General features: G+C 40.0%; 1 protein-coding gene across 1 annotated transcript in view; it reads right to left on the bottom strand.

Annotated features, from left to right (window-relative positions):
• The window catches only part of SYN2 (synapsin II), a 235,045-nt gene that overhangs the window by 13,094 nt on the left and 199,036 nt on the right, over positions 1–22,915 (bottom strand). Inside the window, 2 exon segments of the mRNA XM_042451153.1 lie at positions 2,908–2,968; positions 22,648–22,797. Of these exon segments, the coding sequence (XP_042307087.1) occupies positions 2,908–2,968; positions 22,648–22,797 (211 nt within the window).

Genomic DNA, 22,915 nt, shown 5'->3' on the forward strand with positions numbered 1-22,915 from the left:
AATGCTGCAAATTTGTATGGGCGCATGTTTCTTTACAAGCATTAATAAATATATGTTGGTCACACGTGACCCCATCTCCTCATGCTCTTCATGTAGCTACCCTGCTGTATGACTAGGGCTGACAGAGCATTATGCCCACTAGTTGTTTTGGATTGTAGCTCGCATCATCCCCAATCATCGGCTATTCTGGTTGTAGTTTATGGGAGTAGTAGTCCAAATCACCTAGAGGGCGCCAGTTTGCTTACCTCTGGACCAGAAGGCTTCAGTAAACTGAGACTTTTGACTTTGGGCTGCTTTGCTTTAGGATGGAGAACTGGGCTTCCTTGATAAATATGCTTTAGTTACTTGGAGTTGGTTTTTTAAAAAAGATTTTTCCACATTTGGATATGAGGGCTTGTATGCCAGAAACTGTACACTGAAGACAGATGTAATTTTTCTTTATTGCACATTAAGCTGTACAAGAGATTTCACAAAATATATACTGCAGTCACACTTCAGCATTTGCTCACTTTCTTGCAGCCGGTTTGGTACAAAAAGGCAACAATAATAATAATAATAATAATAATAATAATAGTCATTGGAAAAGCTTTTACAAAAAAGAAAAACAAACCAAACACACACCAACTCCCTGGACATTACTCCTATATTGAAAAATATCAGTTCCCTATTTCTCACAGTATTGCACCTAAGCATGCTTGCATGCAGAGAGACATTTTGGTTTGCTTCTGATCTGTGGTAGGTAGTACTGGTGTGTGCCCTTCTAAGACCCCTTGTGTTAAAGACACTGAAGTCTTGCTGGGAGACAGATCATTTCTGCATGGTCTGCACACGTGCGCGCACACACTCGTACACACACACATAGAGCCCATAAACAATGCACAAAAGCATCTGTAAATACTCAAGAGTACTACATGCAAGAGAACACTCATGGCTTGATATAAATGGCATTAAGTCAGCAGATTCATTCCTTTACCCCAGGAGGGGATGGTGTTTTGGCTCACTTGGACTGAGATTTGGAGATGTGGAGCAGAGAACCTGATACATGCATTCTACACAACCCAAAGTATCAGTGTGGTCATCAAAAATCACTAACTAGTAACAATGACTAGAAAAGCAGAAATTCTTAACTAAAAGAGATCAGGAATGGGCTTGAAAGAGTGGCATGCCCACCAAACATCAAAATTGACATCAAAAGCAGCTTGAAATTCTCAGCTTACCAACTGAATAATAATAATAAAAAAACACCTCCCCAAATCCCCCACACACAAATAACAAAAAAGAAAAGGATGATTCAACCACTCAAAAATGGAGCTAAACATTTTGCTAACAGTGTTTGAAAGGAAAATAAAGTCAGATCTTGGCATGGATTCACACAAAAACAGGCTTGTTTGTAGTAATCTAAAGACTACTATTTACTCAGAATTAGAATCTAATTGATGAAATAGAGATCTTTTCTTTGTGTACAGCTACTTCTACAGTATGCTTGAGATTTGCACCTCAGTGTTTACAGGCTGGATTTTCTGTAACAGTTTAACTGCTGCCTGGATATTGCTTGTAAGATTATTCACATAGCCAATGGTTATGTGACAGTCATAAGCAATTATGGCTATAAGAAAGTCTAACAAAAGTAAAACCTCTTAGATCACCTTGCTCTATTATTCATATTAACACACACTTGAGTCTACGTATGACAGTCTAAGCCTAAACTCTTTTGTGGGCCATCTATGGATATACTAAAATTTCTTCATGCTGTCTTTTATGCTCAAAATGACCATAGCTGCATTGTCTGTATCTTAGTTGTTGGGCCATACTTTTATCTAATAAAGAAAAATATAGGCACATACTGTGTTCATGAACTACACTGAAAATCAAAACTGGAGCCTATATATATATATATATATATATATATATATATATATATATAAAAATTCCAGAGTGGTATGCCCAATATTTCGAAAAGAAGACTTTGAATGGCCTTTGTGACTTTCTCACTCAAGAGCTGTAGTTTATCTGCATTATTTAGATACAGAATTTCTGGTAAACATGTGCTTTAATTTTGTGTAAGACCAGATGGCTATTTCATAAACACCAAAGAAGCTCTCTCATTGAAATTAAATACATTCAGTAGCTTCATGCTGAACCACTATTGCACACTTATGGCCCATTTTATAGTACTGAGGCTCAGACTTTAATGTAGATTTTTAAAATAGGAAAAACGTCTGCATTGAAAATATAGGATATTTAATTATTTCTTGAAATAATTTCTTTCTTATATCATAGGAAGTGATAAAATAAAAATACTAGTCTTTCCCCTTACTTATGAGTATGAACTCAATACTTAATAATCCATACAAAATTATAAAAAGAATGGTTTCTTATTCAACATACTACTCAATGAGATTTTTAAAAAAATATCAGAATCACCTTTCCATGTTAATCATGCACATTTTTTTTAAAACGAATATAACACATACTCTCACAGTTAAGCAAAAGTATTTAGATCTCAACCTGCATTGGTTACTCTTTTTACCCCACAATATAGAATACTTCAAAAAATACTGTCTAACCATCCATAATATACAGTCAAACTGACTCAGTAGAGGCACAGTTCTTGTACACTGTTGACAACGGCCCTGAATCACAAGTTTTACAGAGAAACGTTAAGTAAGCATTACAACACAAACATGAACAGATAAACAACCAGACAGTATAGTTGACACTGCATAGAAAAAACACAGTCCAGGTCAGCACTGAAACAATGCAAAATCTGCACAAAAATGGGTATTGTATGATCCCCACCCCTTTTTTGGCTTTAACCTCTGCTTTTAGAATCAATAATTTAAGTAGCCTGGACTTGTTTTGGTCCTACTGCAACGCCATTACAGTCGAGAATGTACTGTAAACAACCTTGAGGAGGTGGTCGCTGGGGTGGGACTTTGTTTGTTTCTGATTCCTTGTGTGATCCACTCTGAAAGATAAAACAAAACAAAGCAAAGCAGAAGAGAGTTTTAAGACAAGGTTTCTGTTTATTGTTCACTGCTCCTGAATCGATCCCAACTAATTGCAACCCTGTGGATGAGACATCTCCAAGACTCCCTGTTTTCCAGTGCTCTACTTAGTTCCTGTAAATTTATACCCGTGGCCTCCTTAATAGAGTCTATCCATCTAGCATTCAGTCTTCCTTTCTTTCTACATAGCTCCAACCTTCTGGAATAAACTTCCAGATGAAATTCGGGTCTGTTCCACCTTGGATGCCTTTAAGAAGGCCTTGAAGACTCATTTATTTCGGTTGGCATACCCGCCTGACTCTTTGTAGAATGTTACTCCCCGATGGAAGTTCACTTTAGGATTTGACTGATAGATCCTGAGATTGACAATTTTATCTTGTTGTATGTATGTACATTTTAAATTTTATTGAATTGTATGTTTATTTATGATTACTATGTAAACCGCTTTGATCAGATGGAAAAGTGGTATAGAAATAAATTATTATTATTATTATTATTATTATTATTATTATTATATCCCTCCACCTTTTCTAGCATTATTCATAGAATCATATAATTGTAGAGTCCAACCCCATTCTGCCATGCAGGAAATCTTAATCAAAGCATCCCTGACAGATGGCCATCCAGCCTCTGTTTAAAGACCTCTAAGGAAAGAGACTTCACTACACTTCAAGGGAGTGTGTTCCTCTGTCGAACAGCCCTTACTGTCAGGAAGTTCCTCCTAATATTGAGGTGGAATCTGTTTTCCTGCAGCATGCATCCATTGCTCCGGGTCCTAGTCTCTGGAGCAGCAGAAATCAAGCTTGCTCCCTCCTCAATAGGACATTCCTTCAAATATTTAAACAGGGCTATCATATCACCTCTTAACCTTCTCTTCTCATGGCTAAACATCCCCAGCTCCCTAAGTCGTTCCTCATAGGGCATGACTTCCAGACCCTTCACCATTTTAGTCGCCCTCCTTTGGACACGCTCCAGTTTCTCAATGTCCTTTTTGAATTGTGGCACCCAGGACTGGACACAGTATTCCAGGTATTTTCCAATGAGTCAAGCATTTCCAGGACATGACCAAAGTACGTCACAACAGACTTGTGACTAGGAAATAGTCCTTCTTGCTCTTAGGGCTCACATCTTAAAACTTAAGAATATCTTATCAGATGAAACTTTCTGAGTATCAAACATCAAACTAGCCTTAATTCTAAACATGTAGAAAGTAAATCACATTTCCCCTTTAAATAATAGCAGGTGCTGGGCTGTAGGCTTGATATTCATAAGCACTACAGCAGATGAGGAGGAGAGCATTGGTCCTTTCCTTGCCATCTGGGGTCATGACTGAAATGATCTCACCTCACACTGCAACTCTCCAGACAAAAATGAGCTCCCATTGATGAAAACTGTTCCTTTTCCACAAGGCCAATATAGGTACAGGTGAAGTTAATGTTTTTTCAAGATATATCAACATGGGAGGAAAAAAAATAAACTGATGCATACTGGTTGTATTGAACATTTGGTCATTTGGTGATCAACCCTGTCTGCTATGAGAAAGGAAAAAAATGGACCTGGTTCTTAATGATGCATTTAGCATCAGGTATGCTTTGGCATGAACAAAGCTTGCATGTAATCCATCAAGATGAATTTAGTTCAGCAGACAGGTAGAAAATAAAAAGAGACTGGATGTCAACAGTGAAGAATAGCTAATTTCCCAGATCACAGGTTGAAATAGTTTTAGGAATACAGCAAGAGAAATAATTGGCTAGGCAGCATCCTCCTTAAGCCCTGTAGAGTTTTATTCTACAAGAGAAAAAGAGAGAGAAAGAGAGAGAGTTTTCAAACACTCTATTCAGGGCAGTCGGGGAAAGTTCGGGTGCCATACTCTTCAGAGTACACACTTTATTTAGATCAAACCCCAGAATACTTTTGAAAAGGGAAATGCAAATTGATATACGTGTTTAAAAAATTATTGGCTTCTTTTCTTCCATGGCCTGTACACATGGGCCAAAATAGCCCTAGGCCAGGATCTGTCAGTCCAGATAATAATCCAGCAGTTTCTGACCAATCTCAGTCCAAAGGGGCCTTAATGTGGGGCTGTGTCCATTGTTGGAAGTAACAAAATAAAGTCCAAATTAGTTCAGGGCTGGGGGGAAAAACAGCTTTAAAAAATAAAGACCAAAAAATCCAGGGACCAGATTTTTTTTTAAATTAACCTATAGGACTACACCAATATAGGATTAAATCAGAAAACTATGTAGCAAAATGCAGTTCAAATGTTATGGCCACTAACTTAAATAATAATTGTTCTAAAAAAATCTAAATTGTTCTTTTAAAAATGCCATTTTAAAGCAAATTGTTTTGGTTAATCTTATGTTAATTGAAGGATTTCTTTCTGAATGGCATTTTTTGCACTTTAAAAAAGCAATTAAAAAGAAAAGGATAATGGTCTAACAAAAACAAAAAATTAAAATCTGCCTGTTCAAGAAAATGTTTAAATTCAAACAGCCATTGTTCTTCCAGTAAGAGGGCACCCTTCTGGAACACCTGAGGGAACTAGGAATTGGAGGCACTGCTTTGCAGTGGTTTCGGTCCTATCTCTCAGGCAGGTTCCAGATGGTGTCACTTGGCTACAATTGTTCGGCTAAGGGGGAGCTCAAATCGGGCATCCCTCAAGGCGTGATACTGTTGCCAGTGCAATTCAACATTTACATGAAGCTGCTGGGCAAGATCATCTGGAGACATGGGCTGAGGTGTTATCAGTACGCTGATGACACCCAAATCTATTTCTCTATGTCTCGGACTGTTTCAGTGACCAAGGAGGGCATCTCTCCTCTGAATGACTGCCTGAGGTCGGTTTTGTGGGTTTTATTGTTCTTATATTGTGTATCATATAAACTCTGCTGTTACCCACCTCAATCCCCAAACGGAAGAGGTGGGATATAAATAAATATTTTATTATTATTATTTATTGAAAATAGTAATAATAGACAGATTTTTAAAAATATAAGAATAATCAATGTAAAAAAACAGGAGTGGTTTTGAAAAAAGTCATTTAGTTTAAATCATGGGTATACGCCACCTGCACTCCTTCTTGGAGTTGAGAGTCCTTGAAACAGTAGTACATGAGCTGGTAACCTCTTGGCTTGACTTCTGCAACACACTCTACATGGGGCTACCCTCGTGCCAAGTTCAGAAACTTCAATTGTTACAAAATATGGCAGCCAGGTTGGTCATGGGCACACCTAGAACTGCCCACAAGGACGTAGCCGGGGGGGGGGGGGGGTTTGGGGGCTGGGGCCCCCCCCCCTATCAGGCCCTGGGGGTGTTCAAGCTCCTTCCTCCCCCCTCCCCTCCATTAAAACCACGGCGAGGGAACAGAGGAAAGACAAAACAAAAGTTCCCCTTTTCCCTCTGCTCCGTGGCTTTAATGGAGAGGGGAGGGAGGAGGGAGGAGCTTGAACGCCAGTTGCAAGCTCAGAGAGAGAGGGGGAGAGAGAGAGGGGGGGGGGGGAGAGAGAGAGAGAGAGAGAGAGAGAGGGAGTCCCTGTGACTCCTTTCGCTTTTGTTTCTTTCAGAGTCCGGCTTCCACTCCTCCTCCTCCTCCCCCCCTCCTCCCCCTTCCTCCCTTGTGCTTTTGCAGAAGAAGGAAGAAGAAGGGAAGGAAGGGATAAAAGGAAGGAAGAATAAGAGGGAGGGAGAACTGAAGAAAAGAAGGAAAAGAAAGGGAGGAGGAGGAAGGGGAGAAAGGAAGAAAGAAAAAAGGAAGGAAGGAAGCTTCTAAAAGGAAATATAAAAGAAAGAAAAGGTGATTTCTAACTTTTAGCTGTTATATCCATGTACAATATAGTATAATAATAATAATAATAATAATAATAATAATAATAATATCCCTTACCCAAAATGCTGAGGATTAGATGTATTTTGGATTTTGGAGTTTTTCAGATTTTGGTATATTTATATACAGTATGTCTAATGGGATATTATACTGGGAGATGGGATCCATGTATGTTTCATATGCATCTCATAGACATAGACTGAAGGTAATTTAATGCACAATATTTTTAAAATAATGTTGTGCTTCTGCATACTGAGCTTCAGCAAAACCCTGAGACCACTATGCCTTGTATAATTCAATAATTCAGTAATTGATCTAAACCTTCAGGATTTCCAAGTTTCCTTGAGTTGGGGGTCAGACCAGATGCTCTCAGGGTCAGTTTGGGGTTTTGGAAGTCCAGAGAAAGGAGACTCAGACTCTACTCTGGACATTTCTCCTGAGAATGGACTCATGTTTTCAAAAACAGTCATTTCTGGATTTTTGCAACAACAAAAAAGAGGTGGGTCTGTGATGCAAAAAGGCAAGAGGCTTCCTTCCAGCCTTGTTTTTTCTCTTTTTTAAAAGACAAATAGAATAAAATACAATTAGCTGGCCCTTTTTCAGCATGTCAATGGGGATGCTTTGATGGAGAGTTCCTGCATGGCAGAATGAGGTTGGACTGGATGGCCCTTCATGGGGTCTCTTCTAACTCTATGTTTTTATGATTAATTAATTAATATATGGAATCAATCTAAGATGATGAATTGGGGCTGTGGAGTCCTATGGCCCTGCTCCAGGCAATGCTAGACTGCAGGCCCCATCATCCAGCAGTACCACAGACTGATGGGAACTGCAGTTTAATAAGGCTGCACACTGCAGAAATAATCCAGTTTGACACTGCTTTAATGTTATGGAAAATCCTGCGATTTGTAGTATGTTGTGCCACCAGAGCTCTCTGACAAAGAAGGCTAAATGTCTCACAAAACTACAATACCCAGATATTATTGTTGTTGTTATTTTCTTATATCCCGCCTTTCTCCCAATATACGGACTCAAGGTGGTGATTTTCCATAGCATTAATCTATAGTATATCTTTCTACAATGTTGACGGACACCTCCATTACATAATTTGTTGAGGATGCTTTGACTGGGAGTTCCTGCATGGCAGAATGGGGTTGGACTGGATGGCCCTTCTAGGGTCTCTTCTAACTCTATGATTCCATGATTCTGTAGCACTCTGAGCCTACTGTGATTTTAATAGTTTTTAAATGTATAAAGGTATAAAGTCTTATAATGTAAGCCATGCGCTGATGGACTATTGCACTATAATTTTTTATTGATTGATTTTATACCCTGCCTTTCTCCCAAAATAGGATTCTCTTAAAGGAGTTTGTTTAATATAAAAAGAAAGGAATGTATAATGGCTTGGAATCAAAAATTATGGTAGATAGATAGATAGGTAGGTCTTGGAATTAAAAGGGGTGTGTGTGTGTGTGTGTGTGTGTGTGTGTGTGTGTCTCAAAATTAAAAATCCCTCTTGGAAGTGGGAATGAAATGTGTGGATGCAGCCTGGGTTCGTAGCTCAGCTCAGATGTTGGAATACAGTGTCTCAAAGCATGAGCAGAGTGTCTCTGAGCATGAACACAGTGGCTGCCGCTCATTGCTCGAGCAGCTGCACTTTTCTTTATTGAGCTGAATTTATCTGATGTAAACACCTTCAGAGGAAGGACTCAGTTTGCATCTGCACTGAAAAAATAATCCAGTTTGATGCCACTTTAACTGCCCTTGACTCCATGTTGTGAAATGCTGGGATCTGTAGTTTGTTGTGGCACCTGACAGATGACTCAACTACAGTTCCCAAGATTCCATTGCACGAAGCCATAACGGAAGTTAAAGTGGTGCCATCAAGGTGTCGAGGGTAAACGCTCGACCCTCTTTTTGTGTCTTGGGGGGGGGGCTCTTAGCCTCTCAAAATGGTGGCACTTAGTCTTGACCCCCCCCTTCCCAAAATCCTGGCTACGTCCTTGCTGCCCATATTACACCGGTTCTAAAGTCCCTCCACTGGCTGCCCATCGGTTTCCGGGCAAGTACAAGGGGTTGATTTTGTACAATGGTTTGGGTCCTGACTAATTGTGGGAGTGCCTACTTCCACATAATCCACCCCACACACTTCGGTTCTCTAGAAAGAATCTGCTACAACCTAAGAAGACCAGACACAGAGGACCTTCTCATCAGCTGTTCCAAGGCTCTGGAACGATCTGCCGGATGAGAACCACCATACCACCACTTCAGAAGCCTTTAAAAAGGCTATTAAGATGCATCTCTTCTCACAGGCCCTTCCAGATTAGACTAGATCCACTAGACTTGCCTCCCCCCCTATCGATACCGATACCGAAAGTGATTGATACTATCACCCCCGTCCCCCCCAGAAGAAGACTAATTTCTTGTGCTAATCTGCCCGCAATTTTAGTATACAGTCGGCCCTTCTTATACACAGATTTTTTAATACACAAATCCCAGCATCCACAGTTTGAAAATGTTCAAAAAAAGTATAAATTTCAAATATCAAACCTTGATTTTCCATTTTTTATAAGGGACACCATTTTGCTATGTCATTATATTTAATGGGACTTGAGCATCCACGAATTTTGTTATCCACGGGGGATCTTGGAACCGAACTCCAGCATATAACAGGGTCCACTGTATTTGCATTGGAATGTTTTAAATTCTCTTCTTGTTTAATTTCTTTATATGGGTTGATTAATGTTTTTATGTTTGGGGGGAGGGTTGGGGTTTAGGGGTTCCTTAAATTATAATTTTAATTGTATGATGTTTTAGTTCTATATTATTGTAATCTGCTTTGATTATTCTGTGAAAAAGCGGAATATAAATAATAATAATAATAATAATTAATATTAAAACTAAATGACTTTTTTCCAAAGCAAACCAACCTGGTTTAAAGCAGCTAACTTGAATTAGATGCAATGCTTGTAACTGAACTTTGCAATTCATTCATGATTGTCATTTAAAAAGTAAATTGAAGGGGTGTGTGTGGGAAGGGGGGGGTGATAAGGGGGGGGGGGGTCCTTGCATGGGTGGGGAGTGTATCTGGCTTGTTGTTTTCCCACTGTGACCAGGGTTCAGGCTGCCCTCACCTGTTATTTGCACCATCTGTTACAGTGGGCCCTTGGTATCTACTGGGGTTTGGTTCCCGGATCACCCATGTATAGCAAAATCTGTGGATGCTTAAGTCCCATTAAATACAACTGCATTCTAAAATGGTGATCCTTATGTAAAATGGTAAAATCAAGGTTTACTTTTGGGAATTTATATACTTCATTTAAAAAAATATTTTCAAGCAGTAGGTGCTTGAATCTGTGGATAGAAAATCTGTGGATGCAGAGGTCTGACTGTATTTACATTGGTGTTCTTTCTTTCTTTCTTTCTTTCTTTCTTTCTTTCTTTCCAAAGAGAAGGCAGAAGGGACCCAATTCAGATCAAGACTTCAATGGAGGGGGTAATTAAACCTTCTGTTCAGCCACACCAGAGTCCCAATTCAGATCAGGCCATTTACAAGTCATGCAATTGTTGCTTGTGGAAACCGTGTCATATCTAGTTTGACCCCATGGCTTGATTGCTATATTCAGAAGGTCATAGTCATTCAGAAATTACAACTGTTTCTCTTCCTGCACTTAAAATTAGTATTATTGCCTCTTGTGATATTTACAAGTCTTTAGATTTTCTGATGCAGGAGGAGGCAAGGCACCTGCAGATCCTGCCCTCTCTCCATATGATTTATTCCCTGGTTCTGTTATCTTGCCCTCTTGATAATCTGCTCTGTGGATCATCTTTCCTGGACACAATCTTGGAACAGAAGGTGAGGGAAGAAACAGATAACACACCAGGGGACTGAATATGATGATGCATAGAGAAATTGTAAAGTATCACTTCTCGGCCTTTTGGCTAAGATCAAGTGTGGAGAAACTGTAAAGTACACTCTGGGATAAGAAGTGGCAACTCTACTGAAACTCATTACTGAATACACGAAGTACAGTTTTGCTGGTGCTTTGTTACTAACTAAGCAGGCAAGAAGGTTTAGCATATTAATTTTGGAGCAGCTGAAATACAGTGGGTCTTCCACATTTTCTGGGGTTAGGGGCGCAGGACCTCCATGAAAGTGAGAAAACCACAAATAAAAAAAAAGTATTTTTTAATCTGACAATACACCTCTAGGAATCTTTAGGTCCTCCAGTGGAACTCTATGGTCAACATCTGTCAGAATTTGCCCATAGACGCACACTGGACAACCTACAAATGCCTAGAGAAGTGTTTCCTCTAGTAATGTCTAGGTCCTCCAGCGCAACTGATAGAGGACGTAGAGATTCCTAGAGAGAACATATTAATCAAATCCGCAAATAATCAAATCCGCAAAAGTCAAAGCCACATATGTGGAAGGCCAACTGTACATACTTCCAGAAAATGGGATCACCTGACTCACCGGACTGGTCCTGTTGCTTTGGGGGGGATATTGGGCGGCTCTCCCTGGTGGTCCGTAGTGGTGTGGTCCTGCATGGCAGCAAGGACCTCTGGCTGCCGTGCAGTGGTGATTGGGTCGGCGGTGCTTCCAGCCACCCAGAGTTCAAGTCCCATGTGCCCCGGAATAGGAAGCACCATGCCATTGGGCGACCGGGCCACTTCCAACTCCCAGGCTCCCCTGGGGGTGGAAGTGGCCAAGGGTTGGTAGCTCTGGGGGGCTGCAGCCCTGGGATTGGCCAGAAGGCCAAAGGGGGGCAGTCCCTCACCGTCTTCCTGGCTGCTCACTGGCTGGGCGTCCTATTTAGGGCTGCTTGCGCCAGTGCATGGCCCCATTTTTCTTCCTGAGAGAACAATCAAATTTGCAAATTATCAAATCTGCAAAAGCCAAAAGTCTGCAAAAGTATAGGTCTAACTCTCTTGAGGAAACAAAACATTTGAAAGGCTAGGTTAGATAAAACCTACCATTTGGACAAAAATTCTGTGTAGAAGAATGAATGTTTCATAAGGAAGAAAGGCATACTAACTTCTGTTTATTTCTCAGGCCCCACCCCACCTCACCCCCAAAAAAGGAAAAGAAAAAAAAATGTTTTCCAAAACTCAGGAAATCCACTGGGAAAAAAAGTTTTGCAAAATTATTCACATTTTGGAAAATTTTCCAGGACAAAGATACTTCTGGTTTTTCTGTGCAAAAATCCATTTTTGTGGGTGGGCAAAACATGTTTTCTCTGTAGAAAACAGTGTGCTTTGGAAAGAAATAACTGTTGCATCTTCAGGAAACAGTTTTCTCTCCAAAAAGGCCCATGTTTTTGTGCACAAAAACCATGAATATTTCTACACGACACAACTCAAAGGTAGCTTCCTAAGTTACTAATACCATGTAAAAACTGCAGAAATCTTCCTTTTTTTTTCCTACAGTGGGGAGAAAACTATGGTAATTATTCATTCATGCATGTGAGGTTGAAATTTACATCTCTAATGTTTACCCATAATATCTGAAAACTGCTAAAAGGAGACCAACTGTATCATAAAAGAAGCTTTCTGATCAGTAAAAGAATCTTCACACAGGGATGGAGCATATGTAAAATTTATTGTAGATAAAATGACTCAGTGGCAACATAGAGAAGCTGTTATTTTTTCTTGGCACAGAAAAATATTATAAATATTTTTGTTGTTGTTGCTGGGTACATCTACACTGTAGAAGGAATGCAGTTTGACATCACTTTAACTGCTATGGCTCCATCCTACAAAATTGTAGGATTTGTAGTTCTGTTAGGAACCAGCATTCTTTGGCATAGAAGGCTAAAGACCTTGTAAAACCACAAATCCCATGAATCCACAGGACGGCACCACTACTGTCAAACTGCATGATTTCTCCAGTGTAGATGCAGCCTCTGCCTTTTCATTCAAATGACACACATAGACTTTTGCCTATTCAGGTTTAAGATTATTTTCTTGACTCATGGAAACTTTAAGTAGACAGATTTCCTGAACATCAGCTTTTCACAAAATGAAGAAAAACAACGTTTGCTGGATATAGAGGAGGCATCTGCATTTGCCAGGGGCATTAATTGTATTTTTCAAGTGTTGTTCAAATGTAATTGTTTAAAATTTTTACCAAACCAACCAATCTGCAATTTAATAAGCTTAATATAGTCCATCTCAAAGGAAATGCCTTTGACTTAAATTAGGCTTCCCAGCATGCTAGATCATGCTTCCTGTTCAGTGCATTTCCTAAATACATGCTTTTGTTTAAGAATTTTGGAACTTTAATAGCCCTTGCACCCCTTCCTACGGATGCACTTGCTGCTCCCTAATCATTGGCTGCAGTTCCCTAATTGTATCAGACACACAGAATCCTTTTTAAAGCAAACATCCATTAGAATTTGCAGGCTCCTCATATCACTCACACAGCCATATCAACCTTGCTGATGAGGTGATCAGTGTAAAAGAAACAAATTACTATGAGAAATTAGGAAGGGGGTGACATTTACTCAGAGGATTTATTTTTCACCCAAGGAGATTAGATATTTCCCTTGCAAACATATGCCCATCAGGCAGAATAACCAAGCTTTGGATTGTAAAAGTATTTTGAAAGCCAGATTCTTAGAATGTCCAACTGCTATAACAAGGAAAGGTAATGTTTTCACAAAACCTATACATCTGTCAGAAGGTTCAGTGACACACAGCTATGGCAGCACTAAATAGGATTAAACTAAACAGCCGGCACTATAATTCTTCTTTATTTATAGGATAATCGCAGGATATTTGCAATGTCATGTGAGGTCATGTAACAATATTGTGTGATATTGATGGGAGCACCCTGCTATGGTCCCATCTTTTCACCCACTGTGATAAAGTTCTAAGACTTAACGCCCATGTGGCTGAAATAGTTGAGGCTTAATGACTACTGTGGCTGAAATAGTTCTGGCTATTAAAAAAATATACATACGGGCTCGACAGACTGCCCCAAAAGGACAGGCTGGAGCTGCCTGTTTTTGCTGCTGAGGGACGGCGCAGCAGCGAAACCGAGCTAAAAGCAGGTTCTTTTTGGTTCCCGCGGCGGATGCCATGAGTGCAGCATTGGCGAGATGTGGCGCATCACAGCACCATGACGTGTGGACACTATGTGGCGCTTGTGTCATCATGGAGGCCCTGTGTGGATGGGAGGCTGCCATGATGGTGCTGCCGCTGTACGCTAAGGTTCGGGAGCATACAGTTGCTCTGTTCTCCTGAACTTTAATTTTGGCCCCAGGCCGCAGCAAAGCGGCAGTTTGTTCCGGGCCATAGGTAAAACCCTGGGACTACATGGCTTATTGGTAATGCATTATAACTTTGGTATTTATAATTTTTGTTTGCTGCTTTGGAAAGGATGAACTTTGGAAAAGTTTTTATTATGAAATTCAAAAGGTACATCATCTTTACCTTTTATACTAATTCTGGAAGTTTTAAATAGGGCTATAAGGAAAGAAGAAAAAAATCAAGGGTATAATATTAAAGGACAGTTCAAACTGAGGGCTTTTGCTGATGATTTACTAATTTTCCTAGAAGATCCTTTAATAAAGACAAAACTATTGTTGAAGAATATGATAAAACTGGATTTAAAGTAGAAAGAAAGAAAAAAAGAAAGGTTAAATAGTTAGGAATAAATATCACAAATACATAAACATTCCAATTTATTTCAGAGTAACTACATCAAAACTTGGAATGATATTAAGAAAGATTGAAAAAAATAACTACATTTAGATTGTCATTGGCAGGAAGGATCTCAGTCATAAACATTAATATTTTACGAAAGATTTTGTCCTCCCCCCAACAATACCAATTTTGACTAGTTGCACAATTTAATCAATGGCAGAAAGATATTTCAAAATTTGTCTCAAAAAGTAAGAAACCAAGAGCCAGATTTTAAATTTTACAAGATATAAAACAGGGAGGCTTTGGGCTCCCTGTTTTGAAATTATATTTTTCTGCCTGTTGTTTAGTCTGGTCAAAGGACTGGATGAAGAGATTACTACAGTTGGGAGAGTTTGATTTGAGATTTGGTTGGCCTGGTTTTCTCTAGTATGCCATAATTAAGGTAAATTTTGATTTTAACAATAATTTTGTCAGCAAATCTTTGTTAAGAGCATAAACAAATATAAAACAAGACTATGTCTCAAAATGCCATGAAGCTTTATACAGAAGAGCAATGGGATTTAATGATAAATGAGTAACGTATTGAGATCTTTTGATGATGGAAGAAGGACTTTATAAAATGAAAACAAATGAAGAACTGGAGTTAGAAGGATACAAATTTCGTACTCTTATAAACATATATGTGAGATTGGGGTTGTGCTCACAGAATTTAGTCTACCTCACATGAACTAGTGCTGGCAGGAAGAGACCAATTTTCTTCTTGCACTGGAAAGTATCCCACAGAAGTCAAAGATCACTGAAGAGGAGGAGGACGAGGGTGAAAAGGAGGAAGAGCCAGTAGCTCATTTTCTTTCCTGACCTCCAAAAATTAGCCTAAAGGGTTGTCCGCATGGGCCAAATGGCATGGGTTCCCCCGCTGGCCTCACATAATCTAGTGCAGACAACTCAGGCCAAAACCCCTGGAGCAGGATTGGACCTGATCCTACCTGTTCATATATGTATCTGGCTTGACCCTAGGGTAAAGAGCTTTTACCCTGGGGTAATTTAGTCCTGGTTTTCTGTGAAACTCTGTGGCAAGACTAGGTTGTGCATGCCTCCCCCCTCCCCCCATGCTCCTTTCTTTTCCAGGGGTCGATCCAACTGGAGAGGCCCCTAGTCATCCCATCTGACATGGGAACAGGGCACCTGGCCATGTGGCAGTCAAGTGCCACATTTCTACATCAGACAAGGGGGACAGGGGCTTCTCAGTTGGATCAACTGTTGGAAAGGTAAGAAGCAACATGCCAATCCCAGATCCTGGCGCATCCCTGCACCAGCCCAGGCACTAACCCAGGTGATCACTGGGGCCAAGGTAGCAGAGCCTCAGCCCATGCTATCCTGGTCCATCTGCTCAGGCCCTTTGAAGAGAATAACCAGGGTTTGTTTGGAAGACAAGACGAAGCCAGAAATTTCGATCTACTCTGCTAGTTGAGCTTAGGGTTCTGTGTTAGCTGGGATGGCTTATTCCTGTGATCCACAGGATCACAGTGCCATTTTAAAATAGATAGATAGATAGATAGATAGATAGATAGATAGATAGATAGATAGAATATATGTCTATTGGAGACATTAACTATCTTCTATTAGAGTGCTACTCAAAATGTGGTCCATGAGCTGGTGCCAGTCTGTGAGCTAATGGTTGGCAGTCTGTAGTGAGTTTCCAGGAAAGAAAGAAACAATTGGTCCTGGCTCTGGCATATTAGGAGAGAAAACCCTAACAATTCCCCACATCAGACAGCTTAAGAAATTCTAGTTCCCTTGGAAAAGTTCTTTTCCCATTATTCATAAAGTTCTGCAGCAAGAGCAGTAATAAAAGTCAGAGCATGGAGCTATTTATTTTTTGGCTATAAGACAACAGCTCCATCTGCTGGTTCCTTGAGGCAGCAGGCATAAATAACTGCATGTTCTCCAGCCTTGGATGTCCACACCAGTAGTAGCTGACATTTTAGCTGAGTGTAAATGTTTCCTGGTCAGCTTAATTTGGGCTGTCATTATCCCTACACCCAAGCAGCTACTATTAAACCAAAAACATGGCACTCAGCAAATGAGACATTGCCTCTTCACGTTGTTGCGCTGTTGTTCAACACCTTGCAAAGGGTACCAACTACCTAAGAAGAGCCGCTTCACCATCTGAACCTGGTATAGGCATGTATAGAGGGGAACAGGGAGGAAACTGGGGGAAATTGCATACCTCCCCCAGCCTTTAAATGTGGGTAATCTGCTTTTTAAAATGTTTTAAACATTGAAGGCTTCTGAACTGTGTTTGCTGTAGGTTTTACCGTATCTAACCTTTATGGTTATAACCTAAAAGAGTCAAAGGGTGAAAAGAGGAATAATGACCCTTGAATTGAGGTCTCAGGTGCAGGAGCTCTGTGTGTGTGTGTGTGGGGGGGGGAGGTGGTGTTACTTGTAGTAGCAGCGCTCAGCCCAAACAGACTTTGTAAACTGCCATTAATTGCCCTCAGAGTGTGGTGGAGTCTTCTTTGAGGTTTTTAAACAAAGGCTGGATGGCAATCTGTTGGGGGTGCTTTGACAGCATATTCCTGCATGACAGGGGGTTAAACTGTATGCCGTTGGGGCCTCGTCCAACTATATGATTCTATGAGGATGTAATCTGTCCTGGTGCATTGATGGTACACTTTAATTTTAATGACAGAACCTGAAATCATGATGTAGGGGAGAAGGAGACTGCCACTCGGAAAGTTCCAAGAACAAAACTGTTTGGTAGGCAACTGTAGCATGCTTGATTTGTGTGTGTGTTGTGTGTGTGTGTGTATGCGTGTGTGCATATGGATGTCGGTGGGTGGTGTTGGTGTTGCAGTAGCAAATACATTCTCAACACAGAGACTACAAGCTCTTTTACATATATCATGCAAGAAGATACTGCAGATATATTGATGTAACTGTTAAGGCCAGTATACCAATGCAGACCAAAAAGGGATCAGTTGATCAATCATATTTTATATGGCTTAATTTATTTGGTTCAGATGAGCTGATTACAGGTTTAGAAAGTCAGAAACAGTGGGATAATGGTGCACAAGTGTGATATCAAATAGAAAAGGAAATAAGCAAACAAAGAGGAAAATTGTAAAAAACTTCACTGTGGCTTAAACCTTTTAAAATTTATCCCATAGCTCTCCATACATCAGTTCAAGTTGTCATCCCAACCAGTTGAAAATAGAATGGATTGCCAATACTGGAGAGGAATTTCCACAAGATGGAGCTATAATCCTAATGGGAAGATGCACAATTTAAGACAGGAGGTGTTTCTTTAAGAAGCTGTAAGAACATTTTAACTCTTAAGAAGCTGTAAGAACATTTCAAAGCTGGAGGCCTCCCCTACTAGAACAAGGTGGCATATTTTCTTTTCAGAATGGTTTTAGCATCCCTATGACATGTGCCTGACCTATTGGCTAACAGGTAACTGACAAATCTGTTAGTTTTGGTCCTCAATTTCCACTCTTAAATTCAGTTTGTCTTGATCTCTGACCACCTTTCCAGGCTTAAAATCAGTTTATTCTAAAATCTGGGAATGTTTAATTCTGGTGCATACTTTTCCCCAACATGTTTTGTTGCATTTTTTATTGGTGAACACCACAGCAAAATTTGGAGAAATGACCCTGGGGACTGGATGCTTCCCACAAGCTGAACCTTGCCCAGTCCAACTCTAGATAAATGTTAAATGAAGAAAAATGATGCAGGGGCTTGCCTCCTACAGAATCAAAATGGTGAAGTTTCTTCTTATTAAAACTTACAGAGGATCTACAAATATATAAACTTTCACCAGATGATCTTGCCTGGGAACTTCAGGTTAGGGAGGAAAAAAAAGTACTTGTTGATTTCCCCTCCTCCCCCAAGATCAGAAGAATGTGATAACCTCTCAAGAAAAATAGTCAACCATGCAAGATCTTTTGAAATGATTCATTCTTGAGTGTCAGAATGAAGTAAGTGAAGATTTACACCCCTAATTTAGACATAATCATCATCATCATGGGACAATTTACACAGGATAGCATAGTTTTGTCTCTACATGATGAATACAGCAAAGCACATTCTATAGTCTGGTCCATGTGGCTATTCTTTCAAAGACCCTTTCCAATGGAGATTCGTCATAGTCAATTTCTCATAATATGTGGTTGTGAGACTGAAATAGTGTTGTCTTATCTTTGAAGTGGTACAGTACAAAACCGATGCATCAACACTTGCTTCTGTGCGACTGCATTTTTTTTTAACTCAAAGAACATGATGATATATTTAAATATTCTCCAAGAACAGGCCAATTTGAGGTGTACCACAAGCTTGTTTTCAAATTGTTTACCTGCTGTTGTTTCTTTTTCAAAATATAAATAGACATTCTGTTTATCTTACAAACTTGCATCACATAATTTGAGCTCAACCATTACTGTTTCAGATCCATCATGAACACTATCTTTTCCTGAGTTGCTTGTTTGGAGCTCAGCCTAACAATAATGGAATATATCCCAATAATCACAGAACAGACATCGGGGCCATTCAGACTACCTTTTACCCCGGTTCAGAAACCAGATTAAAAGCAGTAAGTTCATACTGGCACAGGTTCTTTTACACTCGAATTTGAGGTTTGCACACCCATTCAGGGGCAAATCCCCCTTAGCGTGGGTCTTTTGAAAGCAGAGTTTTTCCTGTATCTTTTCAGAAAAACTGGGTGCCGGCAAATGTGAACTTGGCCCCGGTCATGATCGGGTCAAGTTCAGGGGAGGGATTAGGACAGAGGGAGGGCAGGGAGCAGAACATGCCTCCCCTCTTGCAGGCAGCTTTCTCTCTCTCTCTTTTTTGTAATGTTATTTTTGACAGACTATGCGAATAGTTCTACAGGTTGATACATATTGATAGAATGTGTCTGCTTGTGCTACATTTCCCTTTTGCTTGCTGCCGGCATGGCACCTCGCTGTGCAAGAAGCTTTTTAAAAATTATTTGTGTGTGTGTTTCCTTTTAAATTTGGCAAATTGATACAATGTGTGAACGCTTTTGCTACATATGTATATGTGTATGTAAGGCATTCTGGGGTCGCAAAGCAAGAAGATGCAGAGATGGCATTCTGAGGTGAGGATAGATGGCATTTTGGGGTGGTAAACTGTGGCAGAGCAAGGAGATCCAAAGAGGAGGGAAGGATAGATGGCATTTTAGGGTTGAAAACAAAGGCAGAGCAAGGAGATCCAAAGAGGAGGGAAGGATAGATGGCATTTTGGGGTTGAAAACAAAGGCAGAGCAAGGAGATCCAAAGAAGAGGGAAGAATAGATGGCATTTTGGGGTGGCATTCAGAGGGAAAGCAAAGAAAGAGGATGCAGAGATGGCATTCAGGTGGCCTCCCCTGCAAGCGACATTTGTTATTGTTGTTGTTATTATTATTATTGTTGTGTCAGATTATGTGAATGCTTTGGGCTGGAAGGGAAGGGAAGAGGTTCCAAAGAGGGCTGCGGAAACCCATGACTTTGGGGGAGTCACACTCTCTCAGCCACAGGGGAAAGGCAATGGCAAATCTCCTCTGAACCAATCTTGCCAAGAAAACCCCAGGATGGGGTCGTTTTAGGGTTGCCATAATCTGTAATGACTCAAATACACACAACACACACACACACACCTGGAGGTTTTTAAATTGCTGCCAGGTTTTTTTTAAAAAAGGAGGGGGGAAAGCATCCATTCAGTTGGCAAATGATTGTAGGATATGTCACCTTCGATGAAAGCGGAAGTGAATTTGATTGATAACAAAAGAGGCTCCATTTTAAAGCGGTACTGCAGATGTGAACTCCAGAGGGGCAAATTGCCCAGATCGAGGTAAAGGGTAGTGGGCACTTCTTTCCAAGCAGATTCGATATGGGGGGACTCAGATCTGCCCAGTTCTATCCAGGGCAAATGGGCGAGTGGGAATAGGGCCTGAGTCTCAAGATTTACAGTATCACTCTTTGGTAGAGGAGTATACTCCAGAGAGGCTAGGTGTCTCTCAGATTTCTGTGCATCCTGCTGATCATGGTGGTGGATGAAAAAGTTTGTTTATGGTGGTGGCAAGTGTAGGGAAACAACTCTAAGGGGATTTTTTTTTTAAAAAAAATGAAATGTGATAAGATGACTATCCTCTGGCCCACTCTTGAATTTTTAAAGCTTTCCTGAAAGTGATATTGATACACTCTCTCTATGTATCTGCTATCAAAGTACTCAGTGACAGAGATGTCAGAACAAAGCAGAACAAAAACACACACCAAAAACAATATTAAATTTGGATTTACTTTAGCGTGCCACACCCCAGGTGGTGAATGAGGAATAGATATGTTGGCAATTACTGTTAGAAAGAAATGGCCCTGCTAATTCAATAAGTGCAGAAGAAAAACAGGAATTAAATATACTTGGTTTTTTGTTTGTTGTTAACTGCCATCAAGTGAACTTCAGCTTCAAAGTTATGTAAATTAACTGTGATCATTATTTCTTTTTCTTTTTCTTAAAGTTCAAATTTCTTCCGTGACTTTTTTCAGGAATCATTCCAGATCTTTCCTATTTTCTGCTAGTAGTATGGTGTTATTTGCATATCTTAAATTGTTGCATATATTCCTCCAATTTCCATACCTCTTTCCTCTAATCCTGCTTTAAGTATGATTATGTTCAGCACATAGGGTGATAAAATTGGCCTGACCTCTTGCCAATTTGAATCCATTCTCTTTCTCCATATTCTGTCCTAACAGTAGTCTCTTGTCTTGAGTATGGGTTATGTATGAGGAGAAACAAATGTTGTGGCACACCATATTTCTTTAAGAGTGATCCAGGTTTTTTATATGCTCAAAGACTTTGCTATAATCTATAAAGCACAGGCTGATTTTCTTTTAAAGGATCTTGAAAAGGAGATTTATTATGCCTCCCCCGGCACAGTACTAACAAAGCTTAGCTATGGTACCACTTCCATTGTCTCTGAGACAGCCTTTGCTTGTGTCACCCTCCACTACTGCTCCTACCCAGTAGCTTTTTGGGCACATTCAGTCTGCTCTTTTCTAGCTGTGTGTTTTGGCTCAGTACAAAGGACTGGATCATGGCACTGGAGAAGCTTCTGGTCACTTTGGGACGTGCATCATCTGAAGACCATGCCCCCAAAGTGGCTAGAAGCCGTTTCTTTTGGCCTGTGGATTTTGGGCTATGGGCAGCTTGCTTTTTCTTCATTTCTCTTCTCACTTCAGGATCAATGATCATTGAGTATGAAGCCACATGCTGACTGAAATCCCTGATCATATAATCTTCCTTTTGCGTTGTCTGTGTGTATGCCTTTAAGATTTACGGCGACCGTTTGAATTTCATAAGGTTTTCATCGGCAAGGAATACTCATTGTTGGTTTTGCCAGTTTCTTCATCTGAAGTATAGCCTACAGCACCTGTAGTAACCAGGGCTAATTCTACTTGGCTTCTCAGAACATACAGGATCGAATGCATTAGGATATTTAAGCCCTTATATGAGGTGAAACCATGAAGGTCTAGGAACACTTTCTTGCAATTTTCCTGAGGCTCTGGGATGACCTCCCTTATGGTTTTCCAATGAGGTTTCAAGCTTTAACTATTTGGTGGAGCTTTTGAAGGCCGATTTAATGAGATGGCTCACTTGAGTTATTATTCCTTAACATTTTATTATTCAATTATTATGTTTAACTATAATTTTGCAGTGTTTATTACATTTTTATATAAACTGCTTTCTGCCTGGGAAAGATTCTGCATAGATATTTTAAATAAATATAACAGAATGAAAAATGCATTTGGCCATATAACACTTAGCATCAGCCTTAGCAGTACTGTAAGGAAGTCAATGAAAAGAGAGTAGCTCAAAGCAGAGTTGAAGAAAGTTGTTGATTCAGGTTAAAGAGTCCCCATTAATTGTCCATGTAAACATATACATGCAGACAGCTCTGCATTTCTACTGTTTTGCTTTTCTACTAAGATCTAACTGGATATTTTAAATATGTGACATCTGGCATTCAGTTCCAAGGAATCATCCAAACCACATTCTATTTACCCCCTAGATTCCTCTATAATAACCTGTTCTGAATGTTCATAATATTTAATAATTGAAATACTTTTTCTCTCTGTAATCATATGCATGAGCCATCAATTCCTACCTGTGGCTGTTGAGTTGCAGTTGGTTTCTGAGGAGATGGTGTAGGCGTTTTAGACACCATTTGGTTCATTCTGGTTAAAACAAGCTCAGTTATCAGTTGTTTGTCTTCAGCCTGGTGCTCACCAATCAAAGGCATTGCAGAATCCATAACCTAGAAGATGTGAAAGCTGGTTAGGCATAGAAACAGTTTTTAGTAATTTTCTGTGGTGTGTTACATTCTTATTGTCTATCCTAAGCTCCAGAGAGAAAGTTATCCCTATATTTAGATC

Source organism: Sceloporus undulatus, chromosome 2 (assembly GCF_019175285.1).
Source record: "Sceloporus undulatus isolate JIND9_A2432 ecotype Alabama chromosome 2, SceUnd_v1.1, whole genome shotgun sequence".
In the NCBI taxonomy this organism is placed as follows: domain Eukaryota; kingdom Metazoa; phylum Chordata; class Lepidosauria; order Squamata; family Phrynosomatidae; genus Sceloporus; species Sceloporus undulatus.